Source organism: Oncorhynchus keta, chromosome 1 (genome assembly GCF_023373465.1).
Source record: "Oncorhynchus keta strain PuntledgeMale-10-30-2019 chromosome 1, Oket_V2, whole genome shotgun sequence".
Lineage (NCBI taxonomy): Eukaryota > Metazoa > Chordata > Actinopteri > Salmoniformes > Salmonidae > Oncorhynchus > Oncorhynchus keta.
This window is the reverse complement of record NC_068421.1, coordinates 36711027-36725016: the sequence shown is the minus strand read 5'-3', so window position 1 is coordinate 36725016 and position 13990 is coordinate 36711027. Positions and strand designations below refer to the sequence as shown.

The 13990-nt window shown below is 46.4% G+C and overlaps 1 protein-coding gene, 1 long non-coding RNA gene and 1 pseudogene across 2 annotated transcripts in view; 2 read left to right on the top strand and 1 right to left on the bottom strand.

Annotated features, from left to right (window-relative positions):
• The window catches only part of LOC118383988 (transmembrane protein 255B-like), a 36589-nt pseudogene extending 29085 nt beyond the window's left edge, over positions 1 to 7504 (top strand).
• On the top strand, positions 3485 to 4425 carry LOC127931350 (uncharacterized). Its single transcript, XR_008140771.1, has 4 exons — positions 3485 to 3498; positions 4008 to 4055; positions 4088 to 4119; positions 4295 to 4425. It is a non-coding gene; the product is annotated as an uncharacterized LOC127931350 (long non-coding RNA).
• Positions 7505 to 8628: 1124 nt separating the features above from the next.
• LOC118383976 (vitamin K-dependent protein S-like) overlaps positions 8629 to 13990 on the bottom strand; it is an 11263-nt gene continuing 5901 nt past the window's right edge. Inside the window, exons 4-8 of the mRNA XM_035770348.2 lie at positions 13811 to 13972; positions 12642 to 12807; positions 12087 to 12244; positions 11069 to 11294; positions 8629 to 9208 (exon numbers count right to left, since the gene is read on the bottom strand). Coding sequence (XP_035626241.1) covers positions 9069 to 9208; positions 11069 to 11294; positions 12087 to 12244; positions 12642 to 12807; positions 13811 to 13972 — 852 coding nt within the window. The 3' untranslated portion in view covers positions 8629 to 9068. The remainder of the gene's footprint in view (positions 9209 to 11068; positions 11295 to 12086; positions 12245 to 12641; positions 12808 to 13810; positions 13973 to 13990) is intronic.

The window sequence follows — 13990 nt, the reverse complement described above, 5'->3', positions numbered from 1 at the left end:
TGCAGCCGGCCACGACCGGGAGACCCATGGGGTGGCTCACAATTTGCCTGCGTTAGGGAAGGGTTTTTCTGGCAGGGATGTTCTTGTCCCATCATGGGCCAGGCGCAATACACGCTGACACGGACACCAGGTGTACGGTGTTTCCTCCGACACCGTGGTGCGGCTGGCTTCCGGGTTAAGTGAGCATTATTTCAAGCAGTGCGGCTTGGCTGGGTTGTGTTTTGGAGGATGCACAGCTCTCGACTTTCGCCTCTCCCGAGTCCGTACCGGTGTTGCAGCGATGGGACAAGACTGTAACTACCAATTAGATACCACAAAATTGGGGAGCTAAATGGCTAAAAAGAATAATATTAAATCATGAAACATCATGTCTTTCTTCTTCCCGGAGAGTTCTTTATTCCTGTCTGTGCAATGAACTGAGATCCCAGCTGGTTGTATGGACAGGGACAGTATATCCCGAGAGAGCCATGATTCTGTGGAACAGAGTATGTTACAGTCCCTGGTGTCTCTCTGGAAGCAGATCCTCGCCCTGAGCTTGTCTACTTTATTGTCCAGAGACTGAACATTAGCGAGGAATATACTGAGAAGCTGTGGATGGTGTGTATGCCTCCTGAGTCAGACTCGAAGTACACTCCAAATGCCTTTTCTCTGCTGGAGGCATCTTACAACTGCCTCTGGGATAATTTCAATTGCCCCGGGGTGTACGAACAAAGGGTCCAATTCGGGAAAGTCATATTCCTGGTCTTATTGCTGGAGTTACCGCTGCTTTGATATCCAAAAGTTATTTCTGGCTGTATGTAATAATACAAAACATGTTCTGGGCTAAATAATGTAAGAAATAACACACACACAAAATAAATACTGCAAAGTTGCTTAGGAACTAGAAGCAGATTTGCCATGTCTGTCGGCGCCATCTGAAGACCATGTTATATTCTGAATAAGCTATCCTGAATAGGGTTGGGTACTGATGCTTGCCGATGGTTTCATAATTATCTCAATGAACTCAGGCCATCAAGGTAGATGGTGTCAAATCGGAGATCATTGAGTTACATAAAGGAGGTTCAAAACTCGGCCTACTACTGATTACAATCTATATAAATAACATTGGTAATGCTGAATTTCAAAAAAAAAAAAATATATATATATATATATATATTTGTGTGCAGATGATGCAGCGTTGTATTTCATTGCGCCCTCGGTTGGCCAAGTCTTTTCATATTTGAAGTCTGATTTTCAAGCACAGCAGAGGCCACTACTGGATCTATAGTTAGTGCAAACAAAACAAAATGAATGTTTTTTTTCTAGGTCCCATAACTCAGATTTTAATGAATTTGTAATGACTAGTTTGAACAGTACACAAATAGAGCAAGTTTTCTTGTGTTTATCTACAAAGCACTCATGCAGAAACTTCCTATGCATCTATAATCATTCATTAAATTTAGACTTACAAATGACCATAACTGGCCTCAGGCATGAATAACACTGGAAGCCCCTTTGGTCTCCACAGAGTTGGGTAAAGCTGCTTTTAGTCTCTTTGCGCCCTTTATGTGGAACACCTTACAGAGCTCTCTGAAATGAGATGTTCCCCGTGGTCAGTTCAGAGTCATGACCGGAGACCCTTATGTTGATACATGTGTCTGTTTTCTTAATATGTTTGGTCATTTCGTATATTTTATGTTTTTGATGTATTTATTCAGGACTCATCTGTAAAAGAGACCCCAGTCTCAGTATTACATCCCTGTCAAAATAAAGGTTCAAGCCTGGTTCATGTCTTGGATTCTTCCCAGGTTCCTGCCTTTCTAGGGAGTTTTTCCTAGCCACTGTGATTCTACATCTGCATTGCTTGCTGTTTGGGGTTTTAGACTGGGTTTCTGTATATAGCACTTTGTGAAATCTGCTGATGTAAAAAGGGCTTTATAAATACATTTGAATGATTGGTCTGGAAGAACTCCTGGGCCTAGCCAACTCATATCATACTACCTTAATAGTATAGCTTTATAAAGTAGCCTAATGTTATTCTATGAATGGCATATTAATAGCATAACTAGAATAATATTGTTATAGGATTGGATGTTAGTGACGTTCTATTGTCCTGTCTTGTAGTGGGGGCTACATAAACAACTACTATGAGTTTGTGGGTGTGCGGAGCTGCGGTGATGTGCTGTCCCTGTACGTGTTGATCTGGGTGCTGACCAGCCTCAACCTGGTGGCCTTCTTCCTGGGTATCCTTACCACTGCCGTGCTGGGAAGCATCAAGGACAAGGTGAGAGACACAGGCTGCGGCAAAAACCACACGCTAATGTACTTGTATCAATACTTAAAGGTTTGTGGTGTATAATCAGGAGTCTTGAGCAGTACTTGCAGTTCAATCATATCCAGGTCTCATTCCATATTGTACTTAGGGAAAGGGATTGTGAAAAAGAATCCAAATCAAGGTGGCATTCTCTTGCCCTGCAGGACTGCTCTCCTCCCCATGCCAAACATTCTTCTCAGTAGACCACAGGTCTGTGGCAACAGCTTTTTATGAGCGTTGTTGGGTGCGGGGCATAACCCGCCTGAAGTGGCACTCTCCACTGTTGTGGTGCTGAAGCGTCATCCCCCATGCGCTGGCTAGCGGTAGCTGTCCGTGGTTCTCGAATACTTTGGTACGTTATTTATATAGGCTCATTCTCAGAGCTCACAGGTTAACATTGCCTCGATTCAATTTGTAGCTCTGAAGATATGAGCTGTAGGGCTATATGAATTGTTAGCTCCAACAGTGCAGTAGTATCTAAGAACAAGAATTTCACCTCACCTGCAATAACATCTGCTAAAGATGTGCATGTGACCAATTTTTTGATTTGATTGAAATTTAAAGATAATTTTCGATTGAGCCAACATATGCGGTGTTTACCTTGAATGCAGTCTCTGCGAACGCTAGAACATTGCCTTTAAATTTCTATTGCACTGTAGCGCAGATCTTTGGGTGTGGGTAGGTAGGGGTGTGGGCAGGTAGGGGTGTGGGCAGGTAGCGGTGTGGGCAGGTAATGGTGTGGGCCAGGCTAATGGTGTAAAACTGGGAAGGTAGGGGTGTGGAATGACAGGTATTTCAAACCTTTTAACAAATCAAAAACTGAAAACGGTGTGGGCAGGTATCGGTGTGGGATCAGGATAATGTTGACCTAAATGACTAATGATGGGCAGGTATAAATGCACCTGGTGTGGGGTCAGGTAGGGGTGTGGGCAGGCATCGGTGTGGTCAGGTTTAAAGCCGGTGTGGGCAGGTAGCAGTGTGGGTAGGTAGGGGTGTGGGTAGGTGCTCTGGTCAGGGGCAACAATGCAAAACGTTATGTGGGCAGGTAGGGGTGTGGGCAGGTAGCGGTGTGGGCAGGTAATGGTGTGGGCAGGTAATGGTGTGGGCAGGTAGGGGTGTGGGCAGGTAGCGGTGTGGGCAGGTATCGGTGTGGGCAGGTAGCGGTGTGGGCAGGTAGCGGTGTGGGCAGGTGGCGGTGTGGGTAGGTAGGGGTGTGGGCAAGTCAGTCTAGGTGTGGGTCCAGGTAGGGGAAAGAACTGTGGGCAGGTAGCCATTTGGGCAGGTTTTGCAAGGTGGGGCAGGTAAAACTCATGGTGTGGGCAGGTAATGGTGTGGGCAGGTAATGGTGTGGGCAAAAGGTAGCGGTTTGGGCCCAGGTTGATTCTTCACAAAAAATACAGTTTTATATCTTTATGTTTGAAGCCTGTGGGCAAAAGGTAGCGGTGTGGGCAGGTAATGGTGTGGGCAGGTAGCGGTGTGGGCTGAGGTAATGGTGTGGGCACCCTATTCCCTATATATTGTAGGGTGATGGACATATGGGGTGTGGGCAGGTAGGGTGTGGGCAGGTATCGGTGTGGGCAGGTAGCGGTGTGGGCAGGTGTGGGCAGCGGTGTGGGGGGTGTGGGCAGGTAGGGGTGTGGGTAGGTAGGGGTGTGGGCAGGTAGCGGTGTGGGTGTGGGCAGGTAGGGGTGTGGGCAGGTAGCGGTGTGGGCAGGTAGCGGTGTGGGCAGGTAGCGGTGTGGGCAGGTAGCGGTGTGGGCAGGTAGTGGTGTGGGCAGGTAGGGGTGTGGGCAGGTAGCGGTGTGGGCAGGTAGCGGTGTGGGTAGGTAGGGGTGTGGGCAGGTAATGGTGTGGGCAGGTAGGGGTGTGGGCAGGTAGCGGTGTGGGCAGGTAGCGGTGTGGGCAGGTAATGGTGTGGGCAGGTAGGGTGTGGGCAGGTAGCGGTGTGGGCAGGTAGCGGTGTGGGCAGGTAGCGGTGTGGGCAGGTAGCGGTGTGGGCAGGTAGCGGTGTGGGCAGGTAGCGGTGTGGGCAGGTAGCGGTGTGGGCAGGTAGCGGTGTGGGCAGGTAGCGGTGTGGGCAGGTAGCGGTGTGGGCAGGTAGCGGTGTGGGCAGGTAATGGTGTGGGCAGGTAGGGGTGTGGGCAGGTAGCGGTGTGGGCAGGTAGCGGTGTAGGCAGGTAGCGGTGTGGGTAGGTAGTGGTGTGGGCCCGGGGAGCCGTTCAACTTTGAGTCTTCTGTTATCATTGATTCTCTGCTATAAAGTCATGCAAATAGTGCCAGTGTTTGTTTTAGCCTGCCTGGAGTGCAGGGTTGATTGTTTTGGGAATATTTTGTTCCATTAAGTCAGGCAGGCTCAATCACGCAAGTATTTACAATTATTTCAAATAGTAGTTGAACCCAGGTCTGTCTGTAAGCAAAGCTTGAAGGGGTGGATGGTTGTTAGGTAAGGCTTATTCATACTTTATAGATCAAAACAAATAGGAAAATGTGTATTAGTTACCCAGCGATCCAGATTCTAAATGTCACGACTCACTAAAGAGGAGAGATATCTCTCTGGCGATCATCCTACTTGAATGTCCCCAGGAGAAACAGGATAGTTAACCGGTACTGATTGAATTAGGAATGTGTGGAGAGGAGCTGGCGGCGAGGGAGAAGGGTCATATGTTCTGTGTTGCAGCACAATAGAGCTGGGAGACACAGCAGGGCATAGAAGACACACATCAACGTCAGAGATAATTTTTAATAAAAAAAAAAAAATCTGAGATCCCCAGGATCCCCCACCTGTCTGATCCAAATACCATGGCATCGCTATAATTCTCTCTCCCCACCACTTCTGGTTGATGAACAGTGTGTCAGTGTGAGTGAACAAGCGGTTGTGTATGTGGTGGGGGGAGGGTGGTTGCATGGCTAGATAGCGCTGGTGATGGGACGGATGTGGTCAGAGTTGGATGTGTGTTCATCCATGTGGCAGACCGCTGACGTGGTCACATTGGGCCACATGGTTCCTCTCTCAGGCCAGGCCTTCAATTTGCTCTCTTCTGGGAAAGAGAGTGAGGAAGCCTATTGACTTGAGATCACAAGATATTAGGGCTGAATAATTGCCTACCAGAAATGCATTGAATTTGAGGTTGTTGCTCACGCCATCTTCATCTCCCAAACAATCCAAGTACATTTTTTAGCAGATGAAAGCTGAATTATTTTGTATTGACATTTTAGATATCTAGCACCAGCCTTATTCTGTGTGTATTTTGTGATCACATTTAGTTTCATAATACACAAGAGGATCACAACACACTCCTTACTTGTAAGAATTAACACTAAACCAACATGTGTGTGTTTTGCAGAAGAGCAGCTCAGTGACCCTGTTGTCCTCGCATTTCTCCGAGGGGGGATTTCGCTCCTCCCCCACTGCCCCCCTGCTGATGGACAACACCAACACAGGACACCAACACCTCTACCCGGTCAGTCTCTCTCACACTCACTTGTCTCTACCCGGTCAGTCTCTCTCACACTCACTTGTCTCTACCCGGTCAGTCTCTCTCACACTCACTTGTCTCTACCCGGTCAGTCTCTCACACACTCACTTGTCTCTACCCGGTCAGTCTCTCTCACACTCACTTGTCTCTACCCGGTCAGTCTCTCACACACTCACTTGTCTCTACCCGGTCAGTCTCTCACACATTCACTTGTCTCTACCCGGTCAGTCTCTCACACACTCACTTGTCTCTCCCCGGTCAGTCTCTCTCACACTCACTTGTCTCTCCCCGGTCAGTCTCTCTCACACTCACTTGTCTCTCCCCGGTCAGTCTCACACACTCACTTGTCTCTACCCGGTCAGTCTCTCTCACACTCACTTGTCTCTACCCGGTTAGTCTCTCTCACACTCACTTGTCTCTACCCGGTCAGTCTCTCACACACTCGTCTCTACCCGGTCAGTCTCTCACACACTCACTACCGCCTTGACGGCAGCCAAAAATAGAGCCCACACAAGGTTTTTCCAGGGCGCCAAATATGTATTTCAACAACAACCTCTGTTTCGGTCTTGGGCCTAAGAAGTTCTGTTATTGGTAATTGGTCTAGTAAAACCAAAGGAGAGAGAAAGTAGTGAGATACTGTACATTGGATGGAAACTCAGATGTTCTGGGAGGACTCCCTCTGCCATCCCATATTGCCCTGCTGCCCCTCCCCTAAATCTTCCCACCTCCCCTAAATCTTCTACCTTACCCTCTGTATTAAAACACAACTACTGGCTGCTAGCAAGACAGAGGGCACCAAGTAGCCCTATTAGATCATGCCAGGTGCATGCCTCAGCAGACCAAAAAAGAACAACCTCCAACCAATTAACCCCCAGAGAAAAATAACTTGTCTGAGAAACATTAGGCGTACCTCCATTTGGAATCTATTTTATTTGAAAAAAATGTTTTGCTTATCCACTCAAGTGATGTTCAAAGTTTGCTATTTGTAATTATTCCCAAGTGGAGTGGAGTTACAAATGGAATATTGTTTTCCGCTCTTTGCTCAGCTGATTCAAACTAAGCTTTGTTTGTGTTTATTTGGGATCTATTACGTTTACGTGGTTATCCACTCAAACTGGTTGTGGTTTTCAATGCAAAGTCTGTTGTTTGTAGCCATTATTTACCTAGAAGTAGATTAGTTATAATTGGAACAAATTAGCAAATTGTAAAGACTTAGCTGAATCCAACTAACCTTAGTGTTTTCTGTTTTTGTTCTGTCTTTCAGAGAACCTCCCAATACTTTGCCCCAGCAACGGGGACGGAGTTCCCCCAGAGTGATTCGTCAGTACCCCCCGTCCAGACCCCAACCCCTCTCTATAACCTGCTGCCCTACAAGCCACAGAGCTTTTCTGTCTGAATTAACCTCCCTACTCCAGCATTCCATTACCAACTTGTCATACAACTACGGAGTTTCCTCCAGACTCTCCTGGCCCTAGAAGTCACATGACATCCAGGGGGATTCGTATTTTGGAGTTTATTTTGTATGCTGTAAAATATCTGTATATGAAATGTAAATATTTTGAGCAATTTTGATTGATTTGCCCAAAAAATGTATGGCTTATGACATGCTTCTACTATCTAGGAAAAAGGTGAATTATTCAAGACCTTTTTTGAAATGTACAATTTGCCAAAATACATTGACTTTTTATTCTACATCTTAAACTCAACTGTATCTGCTAATAAAGTAATAAAGTAATGTTGGCGAAGTCATTTTTTTCCCTGATCAAATTGACTTACTGTTTTTGGTTGTGCCACGCTGCCCACACACACTCATATTCAATAGAGATGCTGCTTGATGTTGCCTGCCTGGCCTCCTCATTGCCTTAACATTGTCTACCATTGGTCTCACTAGTAATCTACCCCAGGATAAATTTCATTTGGGCCCAAAACTCATTAAGCAATAAGAAATGTGTTCTTTCTTTGAACTCAATAGGCATAGAGAGAGAGGGGGATGTGTACGAAAATATCGAGCCCCTGGCCAGACAATGCATACCTCAAACTTCTGTGTGTTTTTTCCCCTTCCTTTTATAAAACATGTTCGCAATGTTCTTCCCCTGGGTAGGGGAAGACGATTCCCCGAAACATCATCTAAGATGTCTCCTCTGACTGACAGAGCTCCTCACACACACGTTTTGTTTTAAAGACCAAAGACAAATCCACAAAACCTTCCACTCGTGAGGGCTAAAAACCAATAAACCCAAAAGTAATTTGCTTGCACAATTAAACTGTGGAAATGTACAAGACAGAAGATGGCGTAATTATCTGGAGTGTCTTTCCAAGTAAAACACCAGACTTAACAAAAACAGGGTCAAAGAGTTTCACAGGACAAAAATAGACCACAAGAACACTGGCTTAGTCTCCTCTTTCTCAGGCAACTGTGAAAATCTGGGTTCAAATACTTTGCACGTTTGCTTTAGCCTGTCTCGAGGGCCAGATCGGCAGGCTTTGCACCTTTACGACTGTTCTATTGGTTCAATTGCGCTAGGGAAGCTCAATCAAGCTCTGCTAAAGCATTTTAAATTATTTAAAATTGCATTTGAATCCAAGTCTGCAACTGTATATGAGAGCTTCTGTCTGGTAAGATAATGAACTCCTTGTGTTTTTTCGTGTTCATGCCCCTCATGTCAATGATGATTATAGAGTAACTGTTCTAAGGCTCTTCTGTCTTGCTTTAGTTATTTTCACGTATAGTATAATGTAATACACAGAGATCAAACTTGCATAGCATCCATACAATACATTGAGAAAGAATACAATGTTTCTGACGCTTTGGGGGAAGTTACAACATATATGTAAAAAATGCAATGCAACTCAAATAGCTATAATATAGCAAATGCAAATATAGCAAATGCTTTATTGCCTTTCACACAGACTTAACAAGAGTGGACATGTTAGTTTAGCTTTACCTCCTTATAGGGGAATTCTGCTGGAATACACAGAAACAATATGCAGAAAATAAAGTGAAAGAGGCCATGTTACGGTTTTGCAGTGACATACCAAGTTTGCCAAAAATGTATGCAAAACAATCTACCCAAAGAAAACGCAATCCTTCTCTTGTTCTTCAAATGAACATCCCTCACATGTCAGAGATGCTTCAATACAAATACAATGTTACTGCATTCTGCAGTACTGTGTCACATCTTGTTACATAGATAGCCACATGAGACAGTAAAATGTTGAGAGACAGACAAATAGCCAAACAGAAAACAGTGTAGCCTTGTGTAGTCTTATAAGCAGTGTCGGGTGTAATTGAGGCTCCTTTACTTCCCATCTCGGATGTCGAGGGCGGCAGGGCAGCTGTGAGAGCGGACATCCCCGTGTTTGACCTCTGCCAGGTCAAGGTCAACGTTGACACCCTGGATCTTGGCCTGGAGACAGCCGTGGAAGCTGGACAGACCCGCTGGACACAGTCAAAAGGTCAGAGATAAGCACAATTCAATCCCTTGAACTGGGCCTCTTTCCTTCCTCCCTTCCTAGAAGTAATCACTGATGAAACATGACTGGACAGGTGAAGGCCACATAGGGCAGCCCTTTGTGGCAGTATTTGCACGATTTCATAGCAGAAAAACAATGATAGCAGAAGAAAGACTCGTAAAGTTTAACGGCTCCCCGGGCTCACACCCCTACCGGCACACACCCCTACCGGCACACACCCCTACCGGCACACACCCCTACCGGCACACACCCCTACCGGCACACACCCCTACCGGCACACACCCCTACCGGCACACACCCCTACCGGCACACACCCCTACCGGCACACACCCCTACCGGCACACACCCCTACCGGCTCACACCCCTACCGGCACACACCCCTACCGGCACACACCCCTACAGGCACACACCCCTACCGGCACACACCCCTACCGGCACACACCCCTACCGGCACACACCCCTACCGGCACACACCCCTACCGGCACACACCCCTACCGGCACACACCCCTACCGGCACACACCCCTACCGGCACACACCCCTACCGGCACACACCCCTACCGGAACACACCCCTACCGGAACACACCCCTACCGGAACACACCCCTACCGGAACACACCCCTACCGGAACACACCCCTACCTATCATCTGGGAAATTGCCTGTAATTTGATATATCTGCACCTCTCCACAACTCCTATCTCTTGCTGTATTTGTCCTCAACAGAGGCTTCACCTCCACTCCTCTGGAACACAGCTAGATACGGAACACCTTGTATAGACTCACTGTACTCTACTGTATAAATACCAGTCGGTCTCATTAATAGCATTAACGGTGCAATCAAGTAACAGTTAGGCGATTCGCTTCCAAGCACTTAAAGAAACCCATACTCTAGGTCTTTCATCGCTTGGGCCAAAAGTTGTGCAATATATAGGGAATAGGGTGTCAAACACGTATAGTGTACTTTTAGTGAGTTATGTTTTCAGATCTCAGACGTCTTCTATTGGGACAAGCTGGATCTACACAACCTACACAATATCGGAGAAACTTTGAATTTTAAATTCCCTAAAAAGCAATCATAATTTAAAGGAGGAAGGAACGCCTTTTCTTAAATGCTTTACATCTGAATGTAGTCACCCATTTCTGTTGTCTATATGTTGCCATATGACCTGGAAGCATATGGTCATTCATCTTTATTTAACCAGGTAGGCCAGTTCAGAACAAGTTCTCATTTACAACTGCGACCTGGAAAAGATAAAGCAAAGCAGTGCGACACAAACAACAACAGCACAGAGTTACACATGGACTAAACAAACGTACAGTCAACCACACAATAGAAAAAAATCTATATACAGTGTAAAATGAGCTTATCTGATTTGTGAGGTGATCCGGGAAACATTCATATAGAGGACAATTAACAGTGGACAATACACAGAGAGGAGATGATTCTGGGACATGGTTTGTGGAAAATAATGAAAAAAGAAGAATGAGGTAGAACGAAGGAGAGCTGAAAGTAAGGGAAACGTTTGAGGGTGAGAGTGTGGGAAGAGTAGATTAGTAAAAAGGTGGGATGGGTCCGAACTTAGAAACATGTTGCATTAAGCTTACTTCATTTTAGATGTTATTATTTTCACTGCATCATGTATAGAGTGCACAGACGTTTCGGCTTTGCGGCCTTCGTGTGTAAGAGTAGAATAGTGAATGAGTAAGAGGATTAGGATCAGTTGATGTGGGAAGACAGCACGGATCAGATTAGAGGAGGAAAGTATCAGGCCTAAAGTAGTGCACTATGTAAGGAATAGGGTGTCATTTGAGACTCAGTGCTCACCTGGCCCGCCCCCCAGGTACACCCTGCTCCCTGGTTGGCGCAACACCCTCTTCAGGAGCTCGTAGTCCCCATCCGTCAACCTCATGGTTGCCTCGGTTATGCCCATGCCAATCACCAGCTGGCCTGGCCTCACCTGCAGCTGCAGGAACTGACTCTCACCTGAGCAGAGGGTCTGGGGGTAGCTGCGCGACCAGAATAGAGTCCCCCTCAAACGTAGCATCAGTTCCTAGGGCACAGGAAACCCAAACCATGGATGAATCCAAACTTATCCAGGAGAGATTGTTTTTGCATTATATCACCCCATAAGTTAATGCTTCGTTTAGGGTTTAAAAAGACCTCCGCTGGCCGGACAAATTGTCAACACATTGTCATATGGAAACAAATTTCAGAAGGAGTGGCAGCGAATGCCAGATCAACAATCGGTATCAACAGAACAATCTGCAACAGGAAACAGCAACATGTCTGTTTGTGCCCTAGACACACGTAAAAGGTTAAAGTCAGGGTTTGTTCCACACAGCACAAAGAAAGTGTGTTGAAGGCCAACAGAGATCTATTCGCATTGATATTTGGGGGGATTTCCAGTAGTTAAAACATCTAAAAGTATGGCATGCTGACAGTGACAATTTCAACAAAGGCTCTTTCGGAAAGTTTGACCTCTTCCAGCTTGGCATTTTGCATGACATCACAACATGGGAGCATTGGGCTAATCAAGTCAGGTCCCAGACTCAACGGAGGCAGGAGTGTGTGAGTGTGGCTTGTTTGTGACCTGCTGCTGTGTGTACAGTATGTGTATGTGTGGGTGAGTGTTTGAGTGACCTGTGTGAGTTTGTGTGTGAATGAGAGCGTATGAGTGTGTGTCCATGCGTGCGTGTGTCTTTGCCATTATGCCATTCTTAAAGATCATAAGCATTTCCAAAGCAGTAATAGTGAAGGAATGAGAGAAGATAGAGACTATAAATTAACAAAGTGCTGGTCCAGATCAGTTGGGTCTTGAGGCTGTATAGTTCCGGTGTGTTACCTGTGAAGGGTGGTTGAGTTTCAAGGAGAGGATGTAGTCGTTCTGAGTGTCTACCAGAATAAAGAGAAAGCCTCTGGCTGAAACCGTTCTGAGAGCAAGCTCCACAGAGAGTGTCCAGTCTGCACCATCTAGCTCAGCTGAAGAGTTTCCCAGCAACGCTGCAGATACAAAGACAAACATAACATACATATCACTCTGCACCCTAGTCTATGCACTCTTGTTCATACAACCATGCAGTGTTCCTTTTACAGACCATTGAATGGCTTCACACTTTTTTTTTTACTGGCAAAACAAGGAAAGCACCAGATTCAAGTACTTAAACTTCAGCTTCAGATGTTATTGAAGTAAAAGGCAAGAAAGCAATACCATGGGACAGTAGCTACAGTATGGGAGCATGTGAGGCTGTCTGTGGAGACACACCTTATATTAAGGTAAACTACCGCTAAATGTTTCCACGGACCTAAACTATAGGGCCCAGAATTATTCCCTGTCAGGGTGTGTGGACAGAAAAAAATATTGTCCCTTGTCATGTGACGGGGAAGTGAGGTGGCCTACCTAGAGAGCTGAAACCAACAGAGCCGACTCCAGTAAAGTAGGACCCGGGGGCAATATGTTCCCAGCACCTTTGCACCTTGGAATCCTGCAGGGTCCGCTCTAGGATGCTGGAGTCCTGTCTGACCCAGTCCCAGCTCCGCATGCAGCCATCCAGAGGAGGGTTCAGCTAGACAGGACAGGACAGACAGAAATGGTATAGAAAAACGAGCCCCATGTGATTGCCCTTCACTACATAGCACTGCTCTTTCTTGTTTTTATTTGTCCATTGCAAAATAGTCCAATTCAGATGAGGGACAGTGGGTGCATTCGAAGAACAGACACGTGCTGTTTGTGTTGGGTATAAAATATAGTAAAATTATAAGAACTGCAGTTCATACTCCCTCAGGAGTGATTGAACACTGAGCTCTGCTTTAATCTGTTGTTCTTGTCATGGTGAGAAAGTTGGTGTGCCAGAAAACTGTCTCAGGATGTGCAGTCCAGCTGTGAAAATCAGTATTAGAGTTGGCGAGAGCAAAGTGGTTATCATTGCACACGGATTAGATCAGCAAATCTCACGTTAAGAGAACCAGCCAGATTCATGGTTAACTCCCATCTCCACAGACAGTCTCACATTCTCCCATATAGTCAGTGTCCCACTAGCAAGCCTTCAATGTTCACCCTATGCCCTCCCTCTTCTGCAACCCAGACAATGTTCCAAATGGTACCCTATTCCATTTATAGGTCAAAAGTAGTACACTAAATAGGGAACAGGGGGTAATTTGGGACGTAACCCCTGTGTAATTATTACAATGGTTCTCAAGCCTTCTGCAGACAGACATCTTCCTCCATAAAGCTCCCTCTTCAAATTCTACCCCTTCACTCGCCCTCTCCATGCCCCACCACACTCCCACCCCATCTGCAACCCTGTGTTTTATTACTGTTGCTCCTAACCATGGAATGTAAAGGTCCTAACCTTTTCTGTGCAGACCCAAAAACCTCTCACACTACGCTAGCACTACCCATTCTAATTATCACTCACCCCCACCTCCAGCCTGTTTGTAACCCTGCTGTGTCCCTGTTAGGGCCTAACCCCTCTACAGACCCACTTCCTTCCCATTGGTCCTCTCACATGCTCCCATTCTGCTCCCTGTCAGTCTGGTGGGGGGGGGGGTAACAGGACTTAGACTCACCCCCAAGGTAACTCTGCTATCTGGGAGCAGGTCTCCGATAGAGATTCTCAGGATGCCGTTGCCCATCTCGGCCCTCTGGCTCTCAGCAGACTGCTGCACTGTGACGGCTGTCTCCGAGCCAACGCGTACAGCCACAGCTCCCTCATGTTTCATCACTGCAATCTGCATCCACGGGCAATG